Source organism: Spea bombifrons, chromosome 1 (assembly GCF_027358695.1).
Source record: "Spea bombifrons isolate aSpeBom1 chromosome 1, aSpeBom1.2.pri, whole genome shotgun sequence".
Classification (NCBI taxonomy): domain Eukaryota; kingdom Metazoa; phylum Chordata; class Amphibia; order Anura; family Pelobatidae; genus Spea; species Spea bombifrons.
Genome location: NC_071087.1, coordinates 79365998 through 79389953, shown reverse-complemented (window position 1 = coordinate 79389953; position 23956 = coordinate 79365998). Strand labels below are relative to the sequence as shown.

Here is a 23956-nt window from a genome sequence, read left to right as displayed (position 1 = left end):
TCTCGATCATCCAATTGGGCAGATCTGCTGTCCCCCTGGACATGACAGCTTAGGCTAAAATACATCCCTGATTGACTCCCTTCATCAACACCAAACTTCTAACCTTACTCCAAATTCTTACAATATACAAAGCAAAAACACATATTACCCAAATTCAAAAAGTCCATGTTGGTAGCTGGTGCAGCACTTTTAGCCGATGGATAAACATTGGGCGAAGATGCGGAGTGTGGACTAATCAAGCCTTCAAAAAGATCAGGACCACTAGACTTGCTTTCTGATATAGTGGTTGCAAACGGATCAAATATATCTAAAGACGCCAGGAAGACAATGGGAAAAGGTTAATTCTTTTCAATTGAAATTGGGAGCATTACATGTAGCTCAGTGCATAGAGTATCAATGTACCAACACTGATATTAATTTCCTACTTTTCAGTTGCTGTTTGATAGGAAAACAAACAGATAGGAAAACAGCTGCCAATTACATAACTTCATTGGTTTTATTCATATATCAAAAGACAGAAATCTTGAAAATGAAAAATCCAAGTAGCAGATTACACTACACATTCAAATAAAATTATTTATACAATTGTTTGTTCGCAGGGCTCAGTGTGACACGGTTTAGAAGGTTACCTACCGCAGGGACCAGACAGAAAACAGAAAAGTGCAAGCATTCTGTTGATCCTGGTGCCATGTTTGCCTCATGAGAAATTATTACCTACCAGAAGATGACAGAGGAACCTCAAATGAAGTGCTTGATGATCCTGCTTTGGGCTGAGGAGGTCCACTATAAAAGAAGTTCTCTTCTCCTCCGCCTAGTAAGTCTGTTGCTTTGAATTCTGATGTCATATTATCAGGTAATAAATTGTCAGCAAACAAATTGTCCAATAAAACTGCATTACTTGTGGAATTCTTTATTTCCGAGGACGAGCTATTGGTGTCCAAAGTTACAGCTGTTGAATGAAGTCCCAGCAGATCTGCTTCATCTTCGCCTGCAGGTTTTGAAGACTCTACAGTAAATGAGTCAGGATCTGCTTCAAACAAAACCTCTTCGGTTTCGGAATCTTTTGTGTTGGCAGATGACCCTGTTTCTTCAGAAGGCCCTTTATTATGCTCTTGAGAGAAAGAGTAAAACTCTTCATCAGATGGTTCACTTTTCGTGTCACTTGTGCCTTCATTGTGATAGTCTCTCTGTATATATTCCTGATCGCCAATGTCAACATCTCTCCCTTCCATTTGATCTACAAGAAATTAAGATACAAGTTCTGTTACATTGCTTAGCACTGTTAGAAATTGCAAGAATAATGCTAATGGTTTACACTCATGTTAAAGTAGAAACATCATACAGAGTCTATTCTGTATAACATATGACATGATATAAAACATAGAATAAAGAAAAGTCACAGGTAAAATACAAGTCTCCAATTTAACTTGGTACAATGATACATACTATAATTGCATATTTTATATATGTGTATATCTTGTATATGAATATAACTTAATACATGAAGGACTGGCAGCCACTGAACAGGTTTCTTCAAGCCAAGATGGCACACAGCTGAATGTACTACACTGTCCAGTTACAGGGATTAGGATGAGAAGTGATTGACAGATATGGAGGAGGGGTTATGTGGTGTTATGGAGTTATCTCTAAGATCTCTTCAGGGAAGTATATCCGATAATACACACGACAGATGAACATACTGAGAGTAGACTAGGAGATGCGTGGACATAAACACAGACAGCTTAACATTATAATGAAAGAATACCATTGTAGGGAAAACAACATCAGCACAAAATATTAATTAGCAAAACATACTTCATTTTGGTGCCAGAAGAATGACCCTTTACCCCTCTATCAATGAGTGACAAAAATTGTATTCAATAGATGACAAAAAAAAGGAGTTACGTAATTAAGTAAAGAATAGGCATTGCATGAAAACAGACTTCTATTACAGTCCCCTCCACTAATATTGGCACCATTGGTAAATATGAGCAACCCTTTGATCTTGTCTTAAAAAAAAAAATACACAAAAATACTCTGCTCTCATGGATATAAAAAAATTATTGGCACCCCTATGAATTGAGAAGTATATTCCCATTGATTCTTGACATTTTTTAGTACACCTGGGTGACTAGGAACAGGGGATTGTTCAACCATAACTTTCTGTTTCACCGGGGTAAATATCAGGTAACACATAGGCCAAATTCCCTTAGTCATTCTTCACTATGGGAAAGACCAAGGAATATAGCAGTGATGTGCAGCTAAATGGGAAGTGGCTATAAGAAAATAGCAAAAGCATTGAAAATGCCTATTTCCATAGGGGCAATAACTAAGAAGGACAAGCCAACTGAAAACGTTATAAATTAACCTGGAAGAGGAAGTGTGTCTATATTGCCTCAACGCGGTGTGAAGAGGATGGTTCAAGCGGCCACAAACTCTCCAAGAATTATAGCTAGAGAATTGCACAAGATAGTTGCTTCTCAGGGGCCAGAAAGTCTCCAAAACTATGATCCAACATCACCTATATTGCCACAAGTTGTTTGGTATGGTTTCAAGAAAAAAGCCTCTACTCTCATCTCAACTGTCTTCAGTTTGCCAGACACGACTAACTTCATATGGGGATCGGGTACCATGGTCAGATGAATAAACACCAGAGATAAGTTTGGCGCACGGAAAAGTACCTCATTCATGCCCACGGCTAAATATGGTGGTGGCTCTTTAATGCTTTGGGGGCCAGATGACCTGGACAGTTTGTTAGAAAATATGGCATCAAATATCAACAGATATTAAACAAACACCTAACTGGATCTGCCAGAAAACTTAAAATGGGCTGTGGCTGGATCGTCCAGCAGGACAATAATCTGAAACATACATAAATCAACACAAAAAAATGGTTTACTGGCCACAAAATCAAGGCCCTACCATGACCATTACAGCCCCCTGACTTGAACCCCATAGAAAACCTGTGGGGTCAACTGAAGATGAGAGTCCACCAGCGTCGAATTTCAAAACGAGTAATTTGAAGGCTCTGGAGAGATTTTCTATGCATTATAGGAGAAGACTCAGCGCTGTTATCTTGGCAAAGGGAAGTAGCGTAAAGTTTTGACTAAAAGGGTGCCAATAATTGGGCCACACCACACATACATTTAACATGATTTTTTTGATAAAACTTGTTTTGTGTTTGCAATTGTTTGATATCGATGACAGTAGAGTTCTTTTGTGTATTCTTTGAGGGAAAGATCAAAGGGTTAAACAATAAACACATTTTCTTTGCTTCTTTAAAAAGCTGCCAATATTAGCGGAGGGCACTGTGTACCAGTATATATATGCAACAGGAGATATGACTACTCACTTCCCTCACAGGAGATCCGTTTGAAATGTATGGTCAGGTTGCAGAGATCCATTTACCTTTAGTTTACCTTAGGGTCGTTAGGAGATCAAATGTTGTAGCCTATACAAGGTAACAAATACCGTATTGGCCCGAATATAGGCCGCACTTTTTCCCCCCACTTTAAGTCTTTAAAGTGGGGGTGCGGCCTATATTCGGGGGCTAGCGCCCGACTCCCCGGGACATGCAGTTCCGGGCGCCGGGGAGGCAGCAGGGTTAAGATACAGATCCCCCGCAGCGGTGCAGGGGACCTGCATCCTACTCTCTGATACGCTCAGACAGCCGCAGCCAGTGAACATCCGCACGATGCGTTTTACCTCTGTCCCCAAGACTTACCAGAGCAGACTCCCCGGGTGTCTTGCGGGGCCGGCGGGGGACATCTACGCAATATGCGTATACAACTTCCGGTGCCGGCACATCCGCCGGCCCCGCAAGACACCCGGGAGTCTGCTCTGGTAAGTCGGGAGGGGGGCAGGGTGGCAGCATATGTCGGGGGGGGGGAGTGGCAGCATATCTCGGGGGGGAGGACAGAGTAGCAGCATATCTCGGGGGGGGACAGTGGCAGCATATCTCGGAGGGGGGGACAGTGGCAGCATATCTCAGTGGGGGGGGGGGCAGAGTGGCAGCATATCTATTACAAAACTTTTTGTACCAAACTGTTAGGATGCGGCCTATATTCGGGTGAGGCCTATATCCGAGCCAATACGGTAAGGTAGTGCGACACAAGTGTTTTTATTTTTTTATTTTATGCGCCCTCACTAAACTCTTAAAAGCTTTAATAGAATGGGTATTTCATTACTCTAAACTGAAGGGTATAAGGACAAGAGGACCGTGCAAGCAAATTTAGATTAGAAAATATACCTTGCCAGTCAAGAGTTTGAAAAAAGTTGTTTTGATGGAGTGTATTGGAGTCCGGAGACTTTTCTTCTTGGGAGTTTTCAGCCTCATACTGAGCAGTTGATCCTGGTTGCCTGGGTAATTCAGGTTTTCCTATTAAAAAAAGGAGGTGTGCATGACACAAGATTAAGAAATTGCTGTAAATTAAGTCTTAATATATAAAAAAAAAAATTAAATTGTCTTCAAAATAATGAAGGAAACAAAGACCATATGTCAGAAGTTCTCAAATATAGTTTTTAAAGCTGGGCCGACACCACTGGCAAGAGGTACAGAACTTTGCTTTTCTGTAAGGAAAATACAATTAACGGCTGAGAATGGGAGGCTGTAACGGTGAGGTGGCAGTGGTTCTGGAAACAACGATTTTAGTTTTTTTGCTGGTGGTATTTGTGCCCCAATGAGGGTCTTCAAAAACATCAAAGTACATTAAGTGCTTAGTTCAAACGAATATCTGGGATGATACAATTGCATTTGTCAGTACTCGAAAATGCCTGCTGAATTGGGGATTGAAAGCCAGCCCATCAAAACAGCCATTTTTACTTAATTCTCAGAACAATCAAATTTGTGATAACAAAAATACCCTGTTCTGAGCTCATGTTTTCTGTTTCGAAGAACGTTTTGAGCCTTTGCGTTCCTGGTCCATTAAACTAAAATAGCACAGAGCCAGGAAAGCTACAAAACCTCTTGAGTTCCTCTGTGCATATTTTGATTCTTTTATTAGCACCAAGGACAGAAAGACCTCCAAACTCTCCATATGTAGAATGGCCATAATGGGATGTATTTGGAAGTTCTACAGCAGCAGGAACTACTGCTGTAGATATTTGGGAAGCTAATAAAATATCATGCACACTTACTTACGCAAGAAAAAAAAAATCTCTCTACAAAATGATATAATTAGTGGATGATTTCATGGAAACCTGCCCAGCTTTATTAATAAAGCAACAAACATGAAAGGAATTATAAAACTGAACCAAAGTAAACATACATTAGACTAAACTATTACCAAATTTAGACAAGATTTCTTGCTGCTCCTCCCGGGTTGAAAAGAGAATCTTGGGATTTAATCTTTTTGTGTTCAGATTTTCCCAGGGTGGAGTGACATCAGCAGGTCTATCTCGAGGAGACACCTCAACTTCAAGAGTTACTTGAAAGAGATCAGGGTATTTTTCTTGTATATCACATGCGTCAAGGTCATACCTGGAATACAAATGATCTTCTGTTTATGGTTGCCAATGCAGTCAATTATTTATCATTTTTAACAAATGACCACAGACTGGAATTAGTTACAGGACACAAGGATTACACAGTCATCCATGCCTTGATTATCATAAAAAACAAAAAGAAAGTAGCAGATGTGATGAAGGTCCTTACAGCCAAGCCCCTGGTATACACTATGCTTAACTTGTTCACTATATAATAATAAAGCCGGGGTTTACATGTGTGTATATATATCTTTTAGCACTGTATCTGAGCTGACTATATAAAAGCTATGTAGTGGTGTTTGTTTTATGCACAGCTTTAGGTTAAAACTTACTTGCAAGACTTGAACTTACTTGCAACAACTGTCCTGACCTGTTCATTTTTTTTTCAGCCCATCTATTCTGCCCATTTTTCCTGATGGAGAGACTCAGTCCATGCTCTTGTCTTAGATTCAAGACAGGTTTATACCTATCCCATGCATTTTTGAATACCCTTGTTGTACAAGTCTCTACTATCCTCTCAGTAAAGTAAAAACGGCGATAGAGAAATGGAGCACCCTATAAATTATTATTAATTGGCTTTTTTCATAGATCATAGTTGGTGGACAGACAGCTGTCCATCAGCTATGAGCCATGAAAAAAATTAAACATATAATGAAATATAATGGCCCTTTAAACAGCTACCCACTAACATACTTTAATTGTTCATAACTTAAGTATAACAGGTTGCAATCTATTATACTTCCGTTAGGCAATCATTGTTACAAATATTGTGTTATAATTATTGTGTCATGGAAGTATCTTGTTGGGCAAAGTTCCAAAACAGTACTGCTGTGCCCCAAGTTCTCAGTCATCTTTAAATTATAGACATCACCTAAATATTTGAGAACATACTTTGCAAATTTCACAGTTGTGGCATTCCGAGGAACAAAGCCTGTGTGGAACTGAATCTGGAACATCTTCATTGACGTCATCTAAAAACAAAAGCAAATAGCAGCAATCAGCAACTTAACGGTGCAATAATAATGCGGACCATTATAAAAGGATGTTTACATATATTTCTTCATTGCATGGATATTATTTTTAATATAATCGAAAACCTCTTTGGTTTACTTAATGCAAAAAACTTTAAAATGTATATTTTGGGTAATGTGTCGGATCCCCTTTACCATCATTCTAGTGTTTAACTAGAAAAACCTACGTCCTGAATTTTTTTGCTTGTTAATCAAAGTATTTCCTATACAAATGTTTCATTTAATAGGAAGGGACAATTTTTTATGGAAGCTGCAATGGGTAGTAACTACTTCTAACATCAGCACATCTCTTCTCCTCCACACACTCTCACAATTGTCACCACAGTGGGACAGTAACAGTGACAAAATAACCAAGCAAATCTTGTGAAACTGAAGTTATGACATCCACACCCAATGGTATACTCAGAATTCTACATATATATATTGTGTTTAAACATACAATTTTGGCATATTGAACTGAAATATTTGGGAACAGTAATACACTGCCACCTTCATCATTTCAGCTACCAAGTCACCTAGTTGTGGGAGACATGGAATTTATATAAAGGAAGTCTTGAATTTCAATTGAATAATAGTTACAACAATTACCTTTGCTTGTAATCGGCCACCCAGCGTGGACCTTGCATGATAGATAATAATCAGGACATCTCCCTGTACAGTTACATCAAGTGGAATTTCAGCTTTGCAGTCCTCGGTTTTAAATTCCCTATAGACCAAGAAAACAGAATCGATTATTGAACTGTATTAGATCAGGGTTAATGTTTTAAGAAACTAACGCTGCTCTAAAAATAAATAAAGGCTAGCAAAGTAACCCAAATATTTTTATTTTTTTTTGTTACCAATTCTGTAATATTGCTGAGAAAATCAAGAATTTCTAATACACAATTTTAATGTACTAAAGGCATTTTGGTAATGTCAGTCAAATGGTAAAGAAGGAGTCAACAAAATCAGAACTCAAACATTGTCAAGGTGTTAAAAAGTACATTCAAACAATTGAAAATTCAAGGCAAAACATTTGCCACTGCCAAGTTGATGATCAAATATCATTTAATATTTTACACATTTAAGTAAAATACGAAGGCTCAGAAAAAGAGAAGGGGAACTTGAGGAATTTGGCTTTCCCTGCAAGGAAATGTTATATACCCCACAGTATACTCACATCATTTTGTCATATTCTTGGGAAGTTGTTGCCACTCTCTCATCCCCAACATAGATTTCACAGAACGGTCTGCAACCACTGCGCAGTTTGCTGAACATAGGCACTGGGGTCATTACAATTGACCTGATCAGGATAGGTTTGTTGTGCGGGATGATCGGCTCCTCGGCAATCATGTCACACATATATTCTATATATCTGGGAAAGTTAACAGGAAAGATTTTCCACAGTTTCATAGAAGAACAACGATACACATGATTTATTAATATAGCTGGGTCACTAAATACAAATGCAAACTTACCTCTTATGAGAAGGCCATATGCCAGGTGGGCAACGCTTCATGCTGAACATGTAAACAGCAGCTTCTGCAGTAGTGAATAGACGACAGTAACACAGGAAGGCGCAAACAACAACGGCAGATGCAGCTTTCCCATCCTTAAAAATATAAAACAAACGTTCAGCTGAATCACAGGGCACACAGAGCAAAAAAATGACTGATGGCTTCTGAATAACCTAAACTGAGAACAGACAGCTTAACTCGCAGATGGATGTGATCGCTCACGTGCAATTATGCATTATACACAAGCCACTCAAAAACCCTAGCTTTTAACAGATTGTGTTCAAATGTAACCAGGAGGTTTTTTACATATGCGACGGGAGAGAGAGTGAGTATATATATATATATATATATATATATATATTAATAAAGTAGTGTAATGTGTAATTTAGTAAGGTGCAAAGTACCACACAATGAGCCGATATTAGAACAGACTTCAAAATGGACAAGAAGAGAAGATATACATGGATGTTACATACCAGACAGTGGACAATACAGACATTCTTCTGATCTTGTTTCAACCACAAATGCATATTTTTACAAATACTGTACAGGTTCATGAGATTTGGAGCGCGTCTGCCGGACCATCCGCAATCAGACACCTGCACATGGGGGAATGCACCAATAATAATGTGAACCGGGTATTAGTTTAACACTAAAAATAACAGCCATATTTAGTACCGGGGGCCCAAAGTAGTGATGTAGACGTACCCTATTGTGAAACTTTGCTGGTCTGTATTTCCGTGGACATAGGTTATATACTGCATAACTCCCTGGGTGCTTAGAGTCCAGAAACAGACGGACATCTTCAATATTGTTCTTAATGGCAGATTCCACACCTTCTGCCGGAAAGGACATAACTGCAAGAAAGAAAAGCAACTAAATGTAGCTATATATTATACAGTTTAACAGGTTTTTCCCTACTCACTACTATATGACTACGATTGATTTATTGAGTTCACAAACTGCTGCCAAACAGTTCTGTGTGATAAATAAAGAGCCTATTCACAATTACAGTGAAATAAAACTAAATTTAAAATGCTGACCAACAGAGGAATAGGCTTTTACTTGTTAACTTTATCTTAAAGACATTATTAATTCAATAAACATACCAGCAATCCTTGAGGTTATGTAAGATAAATCCAAATCTCCTTTTGCATAACTGCAACAAGAAGCATAAGACATTTTACACCACACTTCTATCACAGTTTTTGGACAAATTTGTCGTCTTGTTTTACAAAAGAGTTTTTAATCGTAATATTCTCTTACTTGGTCATGGACTGAAGTACTTTTGAAGAAGTATCTTTAATGTTACTTAGGATTCGTTCTGTTCCTCCTTTCAAGATGTCAAAGAAACCTCCCACATCATCAGCAGAATTGAGTCCTACATGGAACAAATGCAACATGAGGAACTTTTGGGAATAATAATAATAATAATAATAATAATACAGTAGCCATTACTGTATTTGCTCGAATATGAGACTATTTTTTCAGAGCAAATAGAGGTCGGGCTGTAAGACTAAGATCAAGATCCCCCGCGGCGCTGCAGGGGACCTGGATCCTCCTCTCTGGCAGCAGGTGGACGCCGGCGTGACATGACCTTCGGGCACTCCGTCATAGAAGCCCCGGCGGTAGTGCCCGGCAGTAGCAGAAGTTGTCTACGTGCACAGTGCAGACGTCCACCGGCTGCCCCCACTAGACACCAGTGAGTCTGGGGATGCACGGGTAAGTCTGGGGGGGGCAGAGTGTGAAATAAAAGGAAATAAAAACAAGAAAAAAGCATTTTTCTCAATCACTGTTTTTATTAAATATGAAAAAATTGTTTACATGTGAATTAATATTTACAAGTAAAACGTTTCTCCTATGCAGTCCTCTTAAATTCAGGCTTTCTTTTTTTCCTTAATTAATCTTTACATTTTGGGGGAACATCTAATAATCAGGGATGTCTATCGCGCAAATACGGTAAACACTTTTACATATTTTGTTCTTTAGTGTACAGCAGATTGCTTCTATCTAATAAAATAACTTGCATGATTGCGGGCTTAGCAGAAAAATTATAGATTCAAACAAACAAAAATAACAGTTTTGGAGATATACGATTTAAATTTACAGTCATGGGTTATTTTTTATATAAAGATACCCTTTAGATTATTTCCAGCAGTCTCCAATATCCCCCATGCTATGCATGGCCATGGGGACCCAATGAACGGATGTCATTAGGATTTAACTCATGGCACTATGAAAGACGGCATTTAGGCATGCAATGCAAACATATGAAATTGTTATAATACAGGTAACCCATCTCAAAACAGAATATATATTTTCTATGTTTAGTATGTCCATACCTGAAAGTCCAATAGGCTTGGGAGTCAGTGGTATAACGCTTGATGACCTTTGATTCACAGTATTACCATAGCCACCATTTTGTTCCAGCAGCTATAAAATAAAAATTTTAAAAAATATTGCATTACACTTTTTACAGTGTTAAGTTAAAGTTCATTATCACATATAAAAATTCTGGTTTATATAACAGAATAACAGAAGAAAAATTGTTATATGATGGGTGCTTTCTGTGATCACACAAATGCTTGTATGTTTTGTTAAAATGATCTATTCAGCAAACCACAAAACAAGAATGGCAATAAAAAAAAGACAGACAGTTTAAGCTTAACTGAATAGTGTTATTAAGAACCATGCTTTGCTTGCAGACTAAACACGTTGTAAACTCTTAGCACATCCTGTTAGGTACTAAACACCTGGCAGCTTATAATTGTTATGATGCAATGGTGCGTTTGAATACTTGTGGGAAGGAAACAGCTTAAGAGTGCAAAGGGCGAAAAAAGCGAATGTTAGAAAGCAGCCATTTCATCTCACTTGGTTCACTATACTCTATTAAGGTCAAGCCCTAGCATTCACCTCTTACAAGAATTGCTTCTAATAGATAATTCAATCAAGTCAACTTATTGCATTACTATGCAGGACCAGCTGAGGTCTTCTTGAAAGGGGACATTTGTCAGGAAAGGCCCTTCTTAATGAATTGACTCAGTGGGTTTACACCAGAGCTCCTGCCAACAAGTATTTACAGCCAGCCCAGGACATAGTTATATGCATATGTGTGCCCAACTTTAGAGCTAGTTGGCAGGTGGTTCCAAAGAATCAGGTAGATAGACCACACTGTTAAATAAGCCCAATTTGTAAAAAGCCCCAAAATCAGTTTCCCAGAAAATCGCTCAGCACACAGCCTTATGTGCGATGTAACAAGGTTATGACCCTGTGCAGGAACAATGAACCTCATACGATTGCAGATAAGGTCTGCAGAACAGGAGCACTCAATGTGGAGGCAGCGCTTTCTTCCTTGTTTATTGACCCTTACTGACCAGTGTTAACCTTAGCAAGAAGACACCTGGATCTTCTAGTTCATTTTCGATGAGTTACAATAGACATATATAGTTCATGGGATTTAAATTTTACTAGTCTATGATGTTTTAATATTAATAGAATTATCAATTGCTGAGAATCACATCCGTTAACAGGCACTTACCTCTGTTATAGGAGATTTAGGATTCACATTTCTAGCAGCGGCTACTTCCTGGAGCTGGCTGACTACCTCTGTAATTGACAATCTTTCATCAGGATTCACCTTCAGCATGGACACTAAAGGGAAAAATCATGGCATTAAGGTGACAGATATTTGCAGTAGAAGGGCAACTTTTACTTATCCAGTGTGAAATACCCACAATAAACAATTAGAGGGGGAAAAAAAATCTGCTGAAGCTAAGCAAGTTCAGTCTGACATGAAGCAGGATTTTTTTTAAATATCCCATGTAGCTGTTGTATATTGCAATGGGACATCATATAAGACGCTATAGGTATCACCAACACCTGATAATTGCTGACAAATACCATAATCAGATATGGTATAGAATACTATACCCAAACTGAGAACTGATTCTCCCCTCAACCAAACTAGTTGAACAGCCAGAGCACAGCAATACGACAATAAAGCAGGATTTTCTTTTGCTTTCATTTTCTTAGTCATGCTTGTCCTTAATGAACCACTTTCTTAACCACTCAGCTGAATAGGTGTAGAACATTGGAATACAGCATTCAACCCCTGACACTTTGCAAGCTCTTCCAGTTTCACTCAGTGGTTTAATTCAGCCTCCACTTATACGTAGACAATGTTTGATTTATAACATGAAATCTTACAGATAAGGCTGTGGAAGACCGTATATCTGGTGTCATTCTGTGGAACCGAATATTTGCCATTAACTATGCGAAGTTTTGCGCCATCCTCAAAGGGGTGTTGCTTGAAGCACAGCAAATACAAAATGCAGCCAAGAGCCTGAAATAAAACACAAGCTTAAAGTCTGAACGCCTAGATGCAAACAATTCCAGTGTATTCTCGCCAATGAAGGGTATTCTTCCAAAAAATGACATTTCCAACCATTTCATGCCCCATCTTCATAAGTGACTAATAAAATGTAATCTCAAAAAAAAAATTGACAGGATTTTGAGGCCTTGTTCAACACAGACCAGTCATAGATTTGACTGATTAACAGAAATTGTGTTGGATACTATCCATTTCCAAATACTGACTTTTTTTGTACTTTTGGTTATTACAGAGAATAATTAAACATAATATTCAACAAATAAAATGTGAGCATCCTTACAGTTAAAAGTATTACAACACATTTAAAGCATTTAGCTTAAAATTTTAGCAAAATAAACAGACATAACATAAGTTAATATCTGTGTGTAAGTCTTCACATAACCGATAGACAGGAGACACTTAAAAGCAATTTAGTTGAACTTAATGACCGTTTTATACAGAACAATTTAATGGAACCTGACCTACTGACCAAGTCTCCTGATCACATGCTCAACTAAATAGCAAAGTGTAGAATTATATATTACACCATATTTTATTTAATGTTCTTTAATAGGGCAATGCAACAGCAGATGACCATACCTGAAAATCAGATTTACACAGTTAAATCAATGCAAGGAAAGAAAAAAAAATACCCATATATCTTGTTTTTCTCCTATTGGGAAGTTTGAATAAAGGTCTATTATTTCTGGAGTTCTGTACATTGGCGTTGTGTTTCGTGTTACCTAAAAAAAAAAAAAAAATTATACTGGTAGTTAAAAAAAACAAAGCTGGATGGTTATAGAAAATAGAGTTTGCAACAGCAGCGGTCCTGCAACAAGGTACAAGGTAGGCTTAAAAGGTCGCAAGAGCAGGGCTCTCGTCTCCTTCTGCATTATGTGTTCATATTATTGTCACTCAACATTATTGTTAATTTCAATTCTCTCTTATTGTAAGAACTACCATAGAATCCTTAGGGGCTCAAATAATAAAAATGTAATCCAATAGCTGGAGACAGTCAAATTTATTTGTAAATCTCATCAGATCTATCTCATCTAAATCTCATCTATATTAACTGCAGATGTTTCCTATACCTGCCTTGTTTAAGATCTGTTAATATTTGGCATAACATAGTATTCTGTAGTATTTACCGTATGACTTGCTTTTACTAAATTGATGTGTTCATGCTTGATAGTTGCACAATAGTCATCTCTACTATATAAACATATACGTGTCTGATTTTGTAGTTTATAGAGCCGCAACCAAGCATTAACTGCTCAACACCATATACAGTACATTGAGATTACTTTGGAATCATGTGTTGCGTTTGGCCAAACACTGAACCTATAAGTTGAGTAAGTAGGGAATATTACAACGGTCATCCTTTGTATAACAGTAGGTTACAATATACGTTTCCTTATAAATGACTAAAAGTGGGGCATTATTCCCTCTTGGAGACTGGGCCAATTTTCGTTGTATTGTTCCAGTTATACTTCGGCAACAGCCTTCGAAACAGCTTTTGTTTTACATATTTTTCAGAACAAAGACAACCACAATTCTCATATATGACAAACGAAACAGTAAAAGTTTTTGTTTTCTTCTGTTTTTTGAAGTCCTGACCCATCCTCATATAGATGACAGTACACAACAAAATTAAGGGCACGCACACATATCAGAACTTTACAAAAAACAGTCTATGGATAAAATACACATTTTTCTGGTGCACCTGCTTCTGTGGTGTACAACGTGCATGATCCTCAAGAGCCATGAGGATTGTAGTCCATAGCCATTCACCTGGTAACATTTTTTTATTAAATATATATTTGCCTTTTTATTATTTTAAATTGGGAGTAGGAGCTCTTACATAATGACTGATCCCTTTTAGCAGGGATTTGGCAATTGGTCCTACATGTTTACAAACTGGTTCCCACTGGTTTTCAGGCGTTTACACGTAGCTCCACGTGTTGAACTGGAGCCTTCTTTGGGAGTTGAACTTATTTCTTATTTCATTTTTTTTAAGCAATATTACACTATATATTTCAAATTTTTGGACCTTACACATGATCTCATGCACATTTACATGATGGCAGACCAATGTAAGTGGTACTTAACTAAACATATTTGCCAATTTCATAGACCAAGCTCTTTGTATAAGTTTGCCTAAATTTGCGTTTTTCCTAAACCACAATAAGTAACTCTGCATAAATTGCCGGCGCTACATAATGCATCAGAAAAGGAAAGAGAAGAAAGGATACAGAATTTATGAATCCCCCAGGGTGCAATAAATGTTTGGGCACTTACCTCATCTTCAACTGCTGCTCTCTTTTGAGCTGTCCAGGTGTAATCTGGGTAATGTGCAATTGTAGTGGCACTACCAAAATCACATAATTTAATTGTGCCTTGACTGCTAACTAACAGATTTTCTACCTGTAAAATATATAGATATAAAAAAAACAAAAAAAAAACAATCAATACAACTAAATTAGAATTCCGCTTTATAATTAAACTACTCAAATAATGATGTGTTTGATGAAACATAGTGAGCATGTTTTCATACAATATAAAAACCTCTGCAACTTTGTAGATAATATAATTAAATCCACCAAATTTGCTGCAGAAAAAGAGCATCTTACATTGACCAGCAGTGAGGGCATTGTTATTTTGTGTAACTTCTTATGTATACACATGAACTGGAAGTAATCAATTTTTTGTGTGACCTTTGTAGAACTAGTGAGCTAAGGGTCCTAGCACAAGACAGATTGTAGGTCCTTATTCTTATTTTTTGCAATGAACACAAATTTTATGTAAATTAGGATAAACAATAAAGACAACTGTAATTTAGTAAAATAAGGTCAAAAACACAAAATGTTCTAGGGTCTATTGACTGAGCAAAAAAAGGTGAGAATTTTAAGGGATGTGCAAGAGAATCGTAAAATTGATGCCAAAGTAGCAGAGGTGGAATAACACCAGCTTGTACCGCAATTGTTCCGCCCCTGCTCTGTATGTAATACGGTTCAAGGATCATTGTGTGCTGGGGTTATCAAGATGCCTGTCACCACAATTAGTGGCGTCTGTCACCTTCACTCTGCAGGTGCGCTCGGCATGTCATATCCTGGTGCCGATGCAGAGCATAGAAAAACAAACACGAAGGAACAGAGAAAGGAAAAAAAGGGAAGAGTGTGTTTTGAAAGCGTTTGCGTGAAGAAAATGATGTATGGTAGTGTTCGTGTAAGGGCAAGTGTGCAAGCGTGAGTTAAGTGTGCGTGTATATGAGCAGTTTGCAAGCAAGCGTCAAGGTTATGACAGATTTGTAAATCTGTACAATAACCACTAATCCGTGATCAGATTGTAATCAGATAAATGTAGAAATAGAAAATATTTTATTAATTACCTCTCTCTCTCTGATAACTAATTATTGAATTCAATATGCTAGATATTCCACAGTCAACTGTGAGTGATATTATTGGAAAGTGGAAGCGTTTATGAACAGCAGAAACTCAGCCACGAAACAGAAGACCATGTAAAGTCACAGAACGTGGTCACGGAGTGCTGAGGTGCATAGTGCTTCATAGGAGCATAACATTGATTGCTACTTGGTCCCTTAAAGCCTACAGGGACTGAAGAATTAACACCTTCAATGCCCCAACTGCGGCATTAAAAGAGTTAATGCTCTCAAGCAGCAGGGGGAGGTCAGGGCTGGCCTCTGCACCTGTACGTGGCCGAATGTAGCCTGGATGGCAGGTAGGATGCGACGGTTGGTGATCTTAGAGTTAATGCTGCATAATCGCTCGCACAGGAGCATCCATGTATATGTCAACACACTTCCTGAAAAAAGGGGTAAATTGTGTGTAGTATACCCACGATTTCACGGTAACAGACCTCAATTAAAGAAGGGGAAACAGCACGAACTATTAATGCAAGGTGATTACGGTATTTACAATACCTTGAGATCTCTGTGGATAATTGGAGGCTTTTGTTTATGCATGTGCTGAACTGCCCGACAGGTTTGGTAGAAAACCTTCAGCACTGTGTCACATGAGAGAGGCCCTTTGCTTTCTGCCTTGTTTAGGAATTCCACAAGTTGTCCTGCACACAAAAAATACAGATTAAACAGGTTATAAATAAAAATAAAGTTAATGTGAACAGTCTGTTCCATGGTATCTAAAATTCCTGTTCTCAAGCCTGATAACCTAGCATTTAACATAAATAACATTTGCTTAATTGGTTTTTTTCCGTAAAGATCAAAAATAATTTAGTCATAAGTTACTCCAATAGTCCTAAATGTGGAATCGGTGGAAACCGATTGGCTCTGGCAGCCTTTGTAACAATGGGGGGAGGGCAAAGGTTGGAAGAGAAAACTGGTTATGCTAGTTTTGCCACAGATTCCTGCATTCCTAAAATAAAATAGTTCCCGCTGATTTTAAACCACTGCGTATATCAATAAAAATGTTTAATAACCAGAAAAACGCAGCCAACTGAAAACACATACAGAGGATTATGGCAGACACAATGAAAGGTTAACTACGTTAAAAGGATGACATGGAAAAACACTCATTTAGTGATGTTGATTAACCTATAATGGCATTATCTGTGCTATTTTTGGTGCAAATCCATCAGTGGAGTCCAGCTTCTACAACAAATTCTGATGACATGCTTAGAGAACCTCTCTGAATTTATGGTGCATCTCAGGCCTTTAGTATTTCAGGAATTGTCCTGATATAATTCATTTTCTAATAAATAACTAATGTCCCAGGAAACACTTTTTCAGTCTACTATTAGCCTATTAAATAAACCTCAGTTAGTTGCTGTACAGGGATCAGCGATTGCAGTTAGACATTTGTGAAACCCTTTCAGACTCAAGGATTGTCATGCCGAGACTACCTTGAGTAATCATACCTGAGGCTGAGCAGTTGTCAATCTTTAATGGATTTCCCTAATCTTGTTTTAGCGAACATTGTTCAGATCCGCTAGTTTATGTATTCTGAACCACCATGTAAGCACCCCCCCCCGGCTCCTTATACTTTCATGACCCTTACAGTAACTTAATGTTCCTCAAGGAAAGGAACATAATTTCCTCCCATAATATCAGTGACAAAACTATGTTCTTTCAGTTAGCGATGAAACACATCTGAAGTGTCAGTAAATATTTTAGCGTAGTCTAGTTTCCCTTATTTGCTATCTTAAGTGATAACATCCTTTGCAAATCTGCATAGCTCACTCAAAAATGTGATGATACATTTCACTGGAGTACTTTAATCAGCCCTGGGTCCTAGGGAGGGTTTTTTCAGTACACTTATTTACTGGTTATAGGGGACCTATAGAATGTTACAATAAAGTATCAAGCTTTGGAAAACAAAATACATTGAGCTTTAGAGCACCAGGAGTGGCTTAGGTGTATCGAGTTGGCAACATCATTTTTCTTGTGTTTGCAATAAAGGTGTTCCTTGAAACTCACCTACACCATGGAGAGAGAATGCATAAAAACTTCTTGTTGGTTTTAGAACTGTATTACAAGGGCAGCTGTGGCTTTAATGAAATGGCTACACCAAGAAATTGGTAAGCTGACCTAGCCAGGATCCTTTAATATAGAGACATGCTATGATACCTGATATTTTAAGTCACAGTTTTTAGTTCTTCTTCTTCTTAACAATGTTAACTCAATATAAATGCCATATGCTATGCAGGTTACAAGATGTAGATACAACACATATTGACAAAAAGGTCTTAAAACTTGTTTTTTTTTCTTTTTTGGTGCAGATCAATTTGCCACACATAGCCAGTCTAAGATTGGACAAGTAGCCTTACCTGGTAGTAACAAATATAAAACCTGTTGGTACACAACAACCCTGACCTAAACAAATGGGAGCAAACATATGCTTGAGCACAGTGGTTTGGTAAGGGAGCAAGGCACAAGAGGTACTGTCTACTTGACCCCCCCCCCATCGCTACAGCTGGGTGCCAAATACAGTGGATGGAAAAGATAAAGATGAAAACCCAATAATTAAGAGGTGCAGAAGAGGTACTATTAACTTACAGCAAGCAAACCATTACACCTTGATCCTGATTGTCTAAATCAAACAATGACTTACCCCCACAAGGATCCAGGGGAGGTAGATTTAAAAACACACCGGCGGGATAGTTGGCATTTATAAGTTAAAAAGCAGAAAAGTGTTTTTTACCCTCATTTTAGCATAATGGTAGGTCTACCTAAATTAACTTTCTAATTTCGAACAAGCACTGAGTTTTGGTCCATTAAGTATGTCAGGCAATATCATTTAAATAATAATGATATGATTTAACCCCTTAAGGACAATGGGCGATCCCTAAACCCATTGAAAACAATGCATTTTGAGCCCGTACATGTACGGGCTTTGTCATTAAGGGGTTAAAACTGCTACAATGTTTTTAACTCTGGCTCTTTGTAACAAGCTAACAAACGTTCCCTCAACTTAATCTTTCTCTGTGTTCGTTTCATTCTGCTATACACCAGGTTGGGACCAGGGCTGCCGTACCAACCAGTTTCCCAAACATCAATGGTTGCCGATTGTACAACTCTGTGGGTTGCTGTGATGAAAATATCACGTTTTCATACCTAATGCCAAAGAGTGTTTTCTTTAGACCCAATGAGCTCTTGCAACGTAATACAAACTTACTATTTATTATTATTCTTTATTTCTAAAGCGCCGACAGATTCGGCAGCGCTGTACAAGGTGAAAGGGTTACAGATAATGACAGGTACAATACAACAATTGACATACAGATACTGTACTATGTTATGTAGGGTGATCTTTCCTCTTATAGTATGGACCTGTCCTGCCAAGACTAACAAAGGATTAACCCTGTTGGTTCCTGCATGGACTAAATAAAGGCTATGCTTAAAACAAAGCAAACGATCGCTCATACTGTAAGATGAGATAGCAGAATCCCAGCACTTTTATGTCACATTTGTGTTTAATTGGATGATGGTATTAGGAACAAAACCTACCTTTGCAAAGTTCCGTAAGAAGAAGAAACTCCCCTTGGCCTGTGTCTGACTCCTCTTTTCCTATTGATGCTGCTGAGCAAAACTGGACTATGTTGGGATGGCCGGATAATTTTTTCTGAACACAAAGCATTAAGGTGTAATAATGTCATTTTGATTGCTATAAAGACCAAAGTGATAGGACTTTAGATATTTCAAACAAGCATAGTAATCAATAGCATTCTGCAATGGATTGCTATGGTGCTTCTTGTTTTGCGTTACGCTGGAGTATTTGTATTCAAACGGTTAAGTTAGCCATGCAAAATGCAAAACTAATAAGACAACGTTCTTCAAAGGATACCATAAAACATATCTCCTGAATAATGGACTTGTTCTTTTCTTCCTCATTAGAAAGCAGCCTCTAGAATGAAACAGAAGCATTAGTACAAGATTTTGTGGTTACAACTCATACTAGAGCGTAACAGATCTTACAAGCGTGGCATTAGTGTCCAAAAGCATGGCAAACATTCAAGTGGACCTGTCAACTGAAATATGAAAGGACCAGCAGAAAATAAATACAAAATCTCTTCATGTGTTTTGTCAACATGTTGAGCACAACATAAAACCGTTTCAACTTGTTGTGCCGAGTGCATTTTGGGCATCCATTTAATCCACCTCCTACTTACAGTTTTCTGCAACAGTTATAAAGCAGATCTCAGCTGTCTAAAACGCACACGTTTTCACCCAACCAGCCATGAGCTACCTAACAACGGGCGCAGAGGGATGAACGATTTCCAGCGAATCTCAGAGATATCTAACGTTTCATCCAAGCACATTGAAACCTGAGTTCATAGCATGGGTTGAAACATGAGCTTATGCACCATAGTATGATACCATTACTCCAGGTGGCTTCTGTAGTGATTGAACCATATGCATTTAACAATTACACAGTGAAAAACAAAAATCGCCTTCAGCGGTGTTTGGTGGTTTGTGTGACAGCAGGCAATTTCAAATGCAAGAATTGTGTTCAAATTTCCCCTTCTTCCTGTTTTTTTCTGTCCTCTGAACACTCCAGAGGCGAGACATTTTGCAGACAGTTTTTCTGAAGGTAGGTGCCATGACTAGCTATGAGAACAGCTAAGGCCAGCCTCAGATTAGCCTGATTTGGGTATGGGTATAACCAAGTATTCATGATATCAACATAGGCAACTGGACAAAGTCCAGAGTATAGAGTCTACTTATGACAAAAATCAGTGTAGGCTGATAAGGAATTTGTCACATTAACGCAGCTCACTCATGCTCATAAAGTCACCCATTTAATATGGAGATATTTCATGCATGTTGTAGATACAATGGCTGTATTTACAGATTACCAGTATCGCCACTACTGCACAGTATGTGTTCTACTGGGGGAGGCAGAGGAGTGGAGGAAGGTCCCCTTATATTGGCATAGAAGCTCACTGCTCACAGACAAAACAACAACTAACTTCTTAACCTAACTTAACCTAAACGAATAGCATCAGTATTACCTTAAATCTTAGGTTAGAAAGAATAAATATTCCCTTTATGACACACGAGTGCTGTGTCCAAACAAATACCCACTAGTCAATAAGAACATATATTAATGAGTCTTTTTTATGTTTTGAGATTCGTGAGTATGCCTTACCTTTAATGCATAATCTTTCCCACTGCCTAGATCTTGTGCTTCGTAGACAAATGCAAAACCACCTAGAGAAAAAATACACAAGAGGATTTTATTGCCAACATTGTATTACCGTATATTTCTCTATGTTAAACCACATATACAAAACAGAAAATGGAATTATAAAAAAAAAAAAAACATTTTTAATGTAACTAGATTTCAATGATGCATCTTAGAGAGCCCAGGTGAAAATATACTCCCAGAATGCAACAAAATTAAACAGGGAGGACCTGTCAAACGTTCCTAGTGCCCACATTGTAAATCTATAGTCCATGGAGAGCAAAACATAAGTGTCCTGAAAACACCGCATAACCTATATTATTTACCAGTTTTACTGACATCTAAGATGGGTGTAAGGTTAAAAGTCTTATATGCATATATATTAGGTGGGGAATCTGCCGTTGCGGGGGACATCTACACAATACGCGTATACAACTTCCGGTGCCGGCAGTTGTCCCGGGCGTCGGGCGCTAGACCCCGAATATAGGCCGCACCCCCACTTTAAAGACTTAAAAAAAGTGCGGCCTATATTCGAGCCAATATGGTATATATATATGCACACACATACATATATATACACACACATACACAATATATATATAAAAAAAACATATCCCTAAAATACTAAAAAAACAAAACCCATCACCTACTCTACATCATACCATTAACTACAGAAACATTTATTTTAATTGCAAGGCAACTAGGACTTTATTTATTAAAGAGACACTCCAACCATCATATACATTATAATGAGCAACATATTTTGGGCTAGGACAGCAGTATTCACAGCAAAATTGGGAGGGGGGGCAGTGGACCATTGCTTAATTGCAAGGGAGGTTACAGATCTCCCCAGCCAGTCCATTTACGCTATGGAGGGCTGTGTTTCTTTACACGCTTGCTGTGACACCATCTTATCCTTTGTAGGGCAACTAATCTTTAAAATGTATTCCTATCATCTAAGCTTTCGACAATAACCATGAAAGTGTTTAAAGTCAAACTAGCACTTTTATAGAAGCACATATCTGGGTGCTATGAATCATCAAGTCATTATAGATGTGTAAGTGGCTATACAAGCAAACCGTGCAGAATATAAAACTCCTACAACTGGATCACACAACTTATATTGTGTGGTGTATTTATATGGTGTGTCGAGTCACTGGGGGGAGGGACACAGAAAGCCAATCCTTTCCGGATCCACCTGCAGCTAATTGTGTATGTATAATAGGTATGTTGTGCGGCTAACAAAAAGGTTACTGTTTTATGGAGGCCACATGAAGTCATGACAGGAGTCGGATGCAACTCAGATCCTAAATACATAAACCAAATATGTGACATTTCAGTCTTAGCGGAAGCCTTATATATCTGCATTACTTTTGCTTTATAGATGCAAATAAAATAAAAAAATCTTTCTGGCAAAACGTTCGTAAATATTTTCTAAATAAAGAGCAGGCTGCTTCAATTTTGGTGCCAATCATTTACTCAGCAGTTAACAAGGAATTCCTCATGCTAGAAACGGCTGATAATATTTAACCATTTGATCATCAACTACACAACTATTCGCATCTCGCAAGAACGAAAGGTCATGCGGGTCACAGAAGGTGCATACATATTTTACTAAGCTAGCATTTCTTCAAGGGAAAGTAACAGTACAATCATTAACATACAAAAGAGCATCTCCGAGTGACCTGGAACATCTCAGATATCAGAATATTGCACAGATTGCGACACGGTGCAACATAATCACATATCCTCTTATGTTGTAAAATACATCAAACAGCTTCACACAAGTCACATATTGTTGCAAAAGTTTGCAACAATACTCTGAATTGATGTACAGCACTTCTGATGCTAGTATTGCCCCCTTAGTGTCTGAAGCCCAGCTAGGAAAGGGTAAAAGAAATTATAGGACACTCATGCACAATTTTACGCAGGTCTTCCTGCATTTGTGCTTAAAATAACAAAAAGCAGACATATGGTCTGAATGTGCTAGACTGTTATGATGCGTAAAGTAGCCAATCAGTGGCAGGAAATGTGAAATCAGTGAGGGTTTTCCATACATGCGCATGGGGTTTACAACAGACCCACGTCTGCAGAATTCTGAGAGCCAGCACTGGAGCTGGGTGGAGGTAAGTATTTCACGTACATGGAATGTGTTCAGCAAATCAAAACAGCCAGGGGTGAGGAAAGAAGAAAATGCGTATGGGGGAATTCTGCAGACTTTTTAAATTTCCCCATGTTTCAGTTCTTGACTTATGTATTTAGAAGCACCTACAAGCATCCTGTTTGAATGAATATGTATTTTCTAGCACCTCTTCACTTCCAATTTGTAGAAGAGCTTAGAATTGTAGGAGAAGGGTAGTATGTAGAAAGGACATCCTATCCCATGTGAAAGTCAGAAGGTCAAAGACCATCTACCTTTTCTTAACAAATTTGCAGGATGGAACACAGCATGGACAATTCCTTCAACTCTCCATGTATTCTCTTTAAAGCTGAAGTAAAGGCTGGAGGACAGACTCTCTCAAGAGTCAGGAAGTGAAAAGAAATCCAAAAAAGAAGCTCAAACAGGGAAAATATCAATATACAAACAAACACCATATATGCAGGTCCTTAACAGGTGTCCTAGGTGTTAATGTAGGAGTCAGATTTGAGACTGCTGTCACAAATCTCTTGCAGCATTCTGAATTTTCAATCTAACAGGACAGAAACCATAACAGAAACCAAGGAACACAGAGGTAGCAGCTTGCAAGGCCGGAATGTTTCTTTCATGGCACAGGGAGGAGAATTACCAATTACGATTTCTTTTGTGACTTGATTTATTATGCCCTCTTCCTAACTGGATCGCTAACATGAAAAACAAACATGTTTACACATAATTACTCTGACCAGTAGTGTAGAGGAGGAAAAACATAAGCCAGT

General features: G+C 38.2%; 1 protein-coding gene across 1 annotated transcript in view; it reads right to left on the bottom strand.

The window, feature by feature from the left end:
• The window catches only part of GAK (cyclin G associated kinase), a 33000-nt gene that overhangs the window by 4925 nt on the left and 4119 nt on the right, over positions 1 to 23956 (bottom strand). The window contains exons 2-22 of the mRNA XM_053465108.1: positions 21005 to 21066; positions 19700 to 19759; positions 19363 to 19477; positions 16321 to 16463; positions 14679 to 14804; positions 13034 to 13123; positions 12218 to 12353; positions 11550 to 11662; positions 10354 to 10444; positions 9278 to 9392; positions 9121 to 9170; positions 8720 to 8868; positions 8488 to 8610; positions 7973 to 8106; positions 7675 to 7869; positions 7104 to 7221; positions 6376 to 6455; positions 5286 to 5479; positions 4250 to 4378; positions 719 to 1237; positions 149 to 307 (exon numbers count right to left, since the gene is read on the bottom strand). Coding sequence (XP_053321083.1) covers positions 149 to 307; positions 719 to 1237; positions 4250 to 4378; positions 5286 to 5479; positions 6376 to 6455; positions 7104 to 7221; positions 7675 to 7869; positions 7973 to 8106; positions 8488 to 8610; positions 8720 to 8868; positions 9121 to 9170; positions 9278 to 9392; positions 10354 to 10444; positions 11550 to 11662; positions 12218 to 12353; positions 13034 to 13123; positions 14679 to 14804; positions 16321 to 16463; positions 19363 to 19477; positions 19700 to 19759; positions 21005 to 21066 — 2901 coding nt within the window. The remainder of the gene's footprint in view (positions 1 to 148; positions 308 to 718; positions 1238 to 4249; positions 4379 to 5285; positions 5480 to 6375; positions 6456 to 7103; positions 7222 to 7674; positions 7870 to 7972; positions 8107 to 8487; positions 8611 to 8719; positions 8869 to 9120; positions 9171 to 9277; positions 9393 to 10353; positions 10445 to 11549; positions 11663 to 12217; positions 12354 to 13033; positions 13124 to 14678; positions 14805 to 16320; positions 16464 to 19362; positions 19478 to 19699; positions 19760 to 21004; positions 21067 to 23956) is intronic.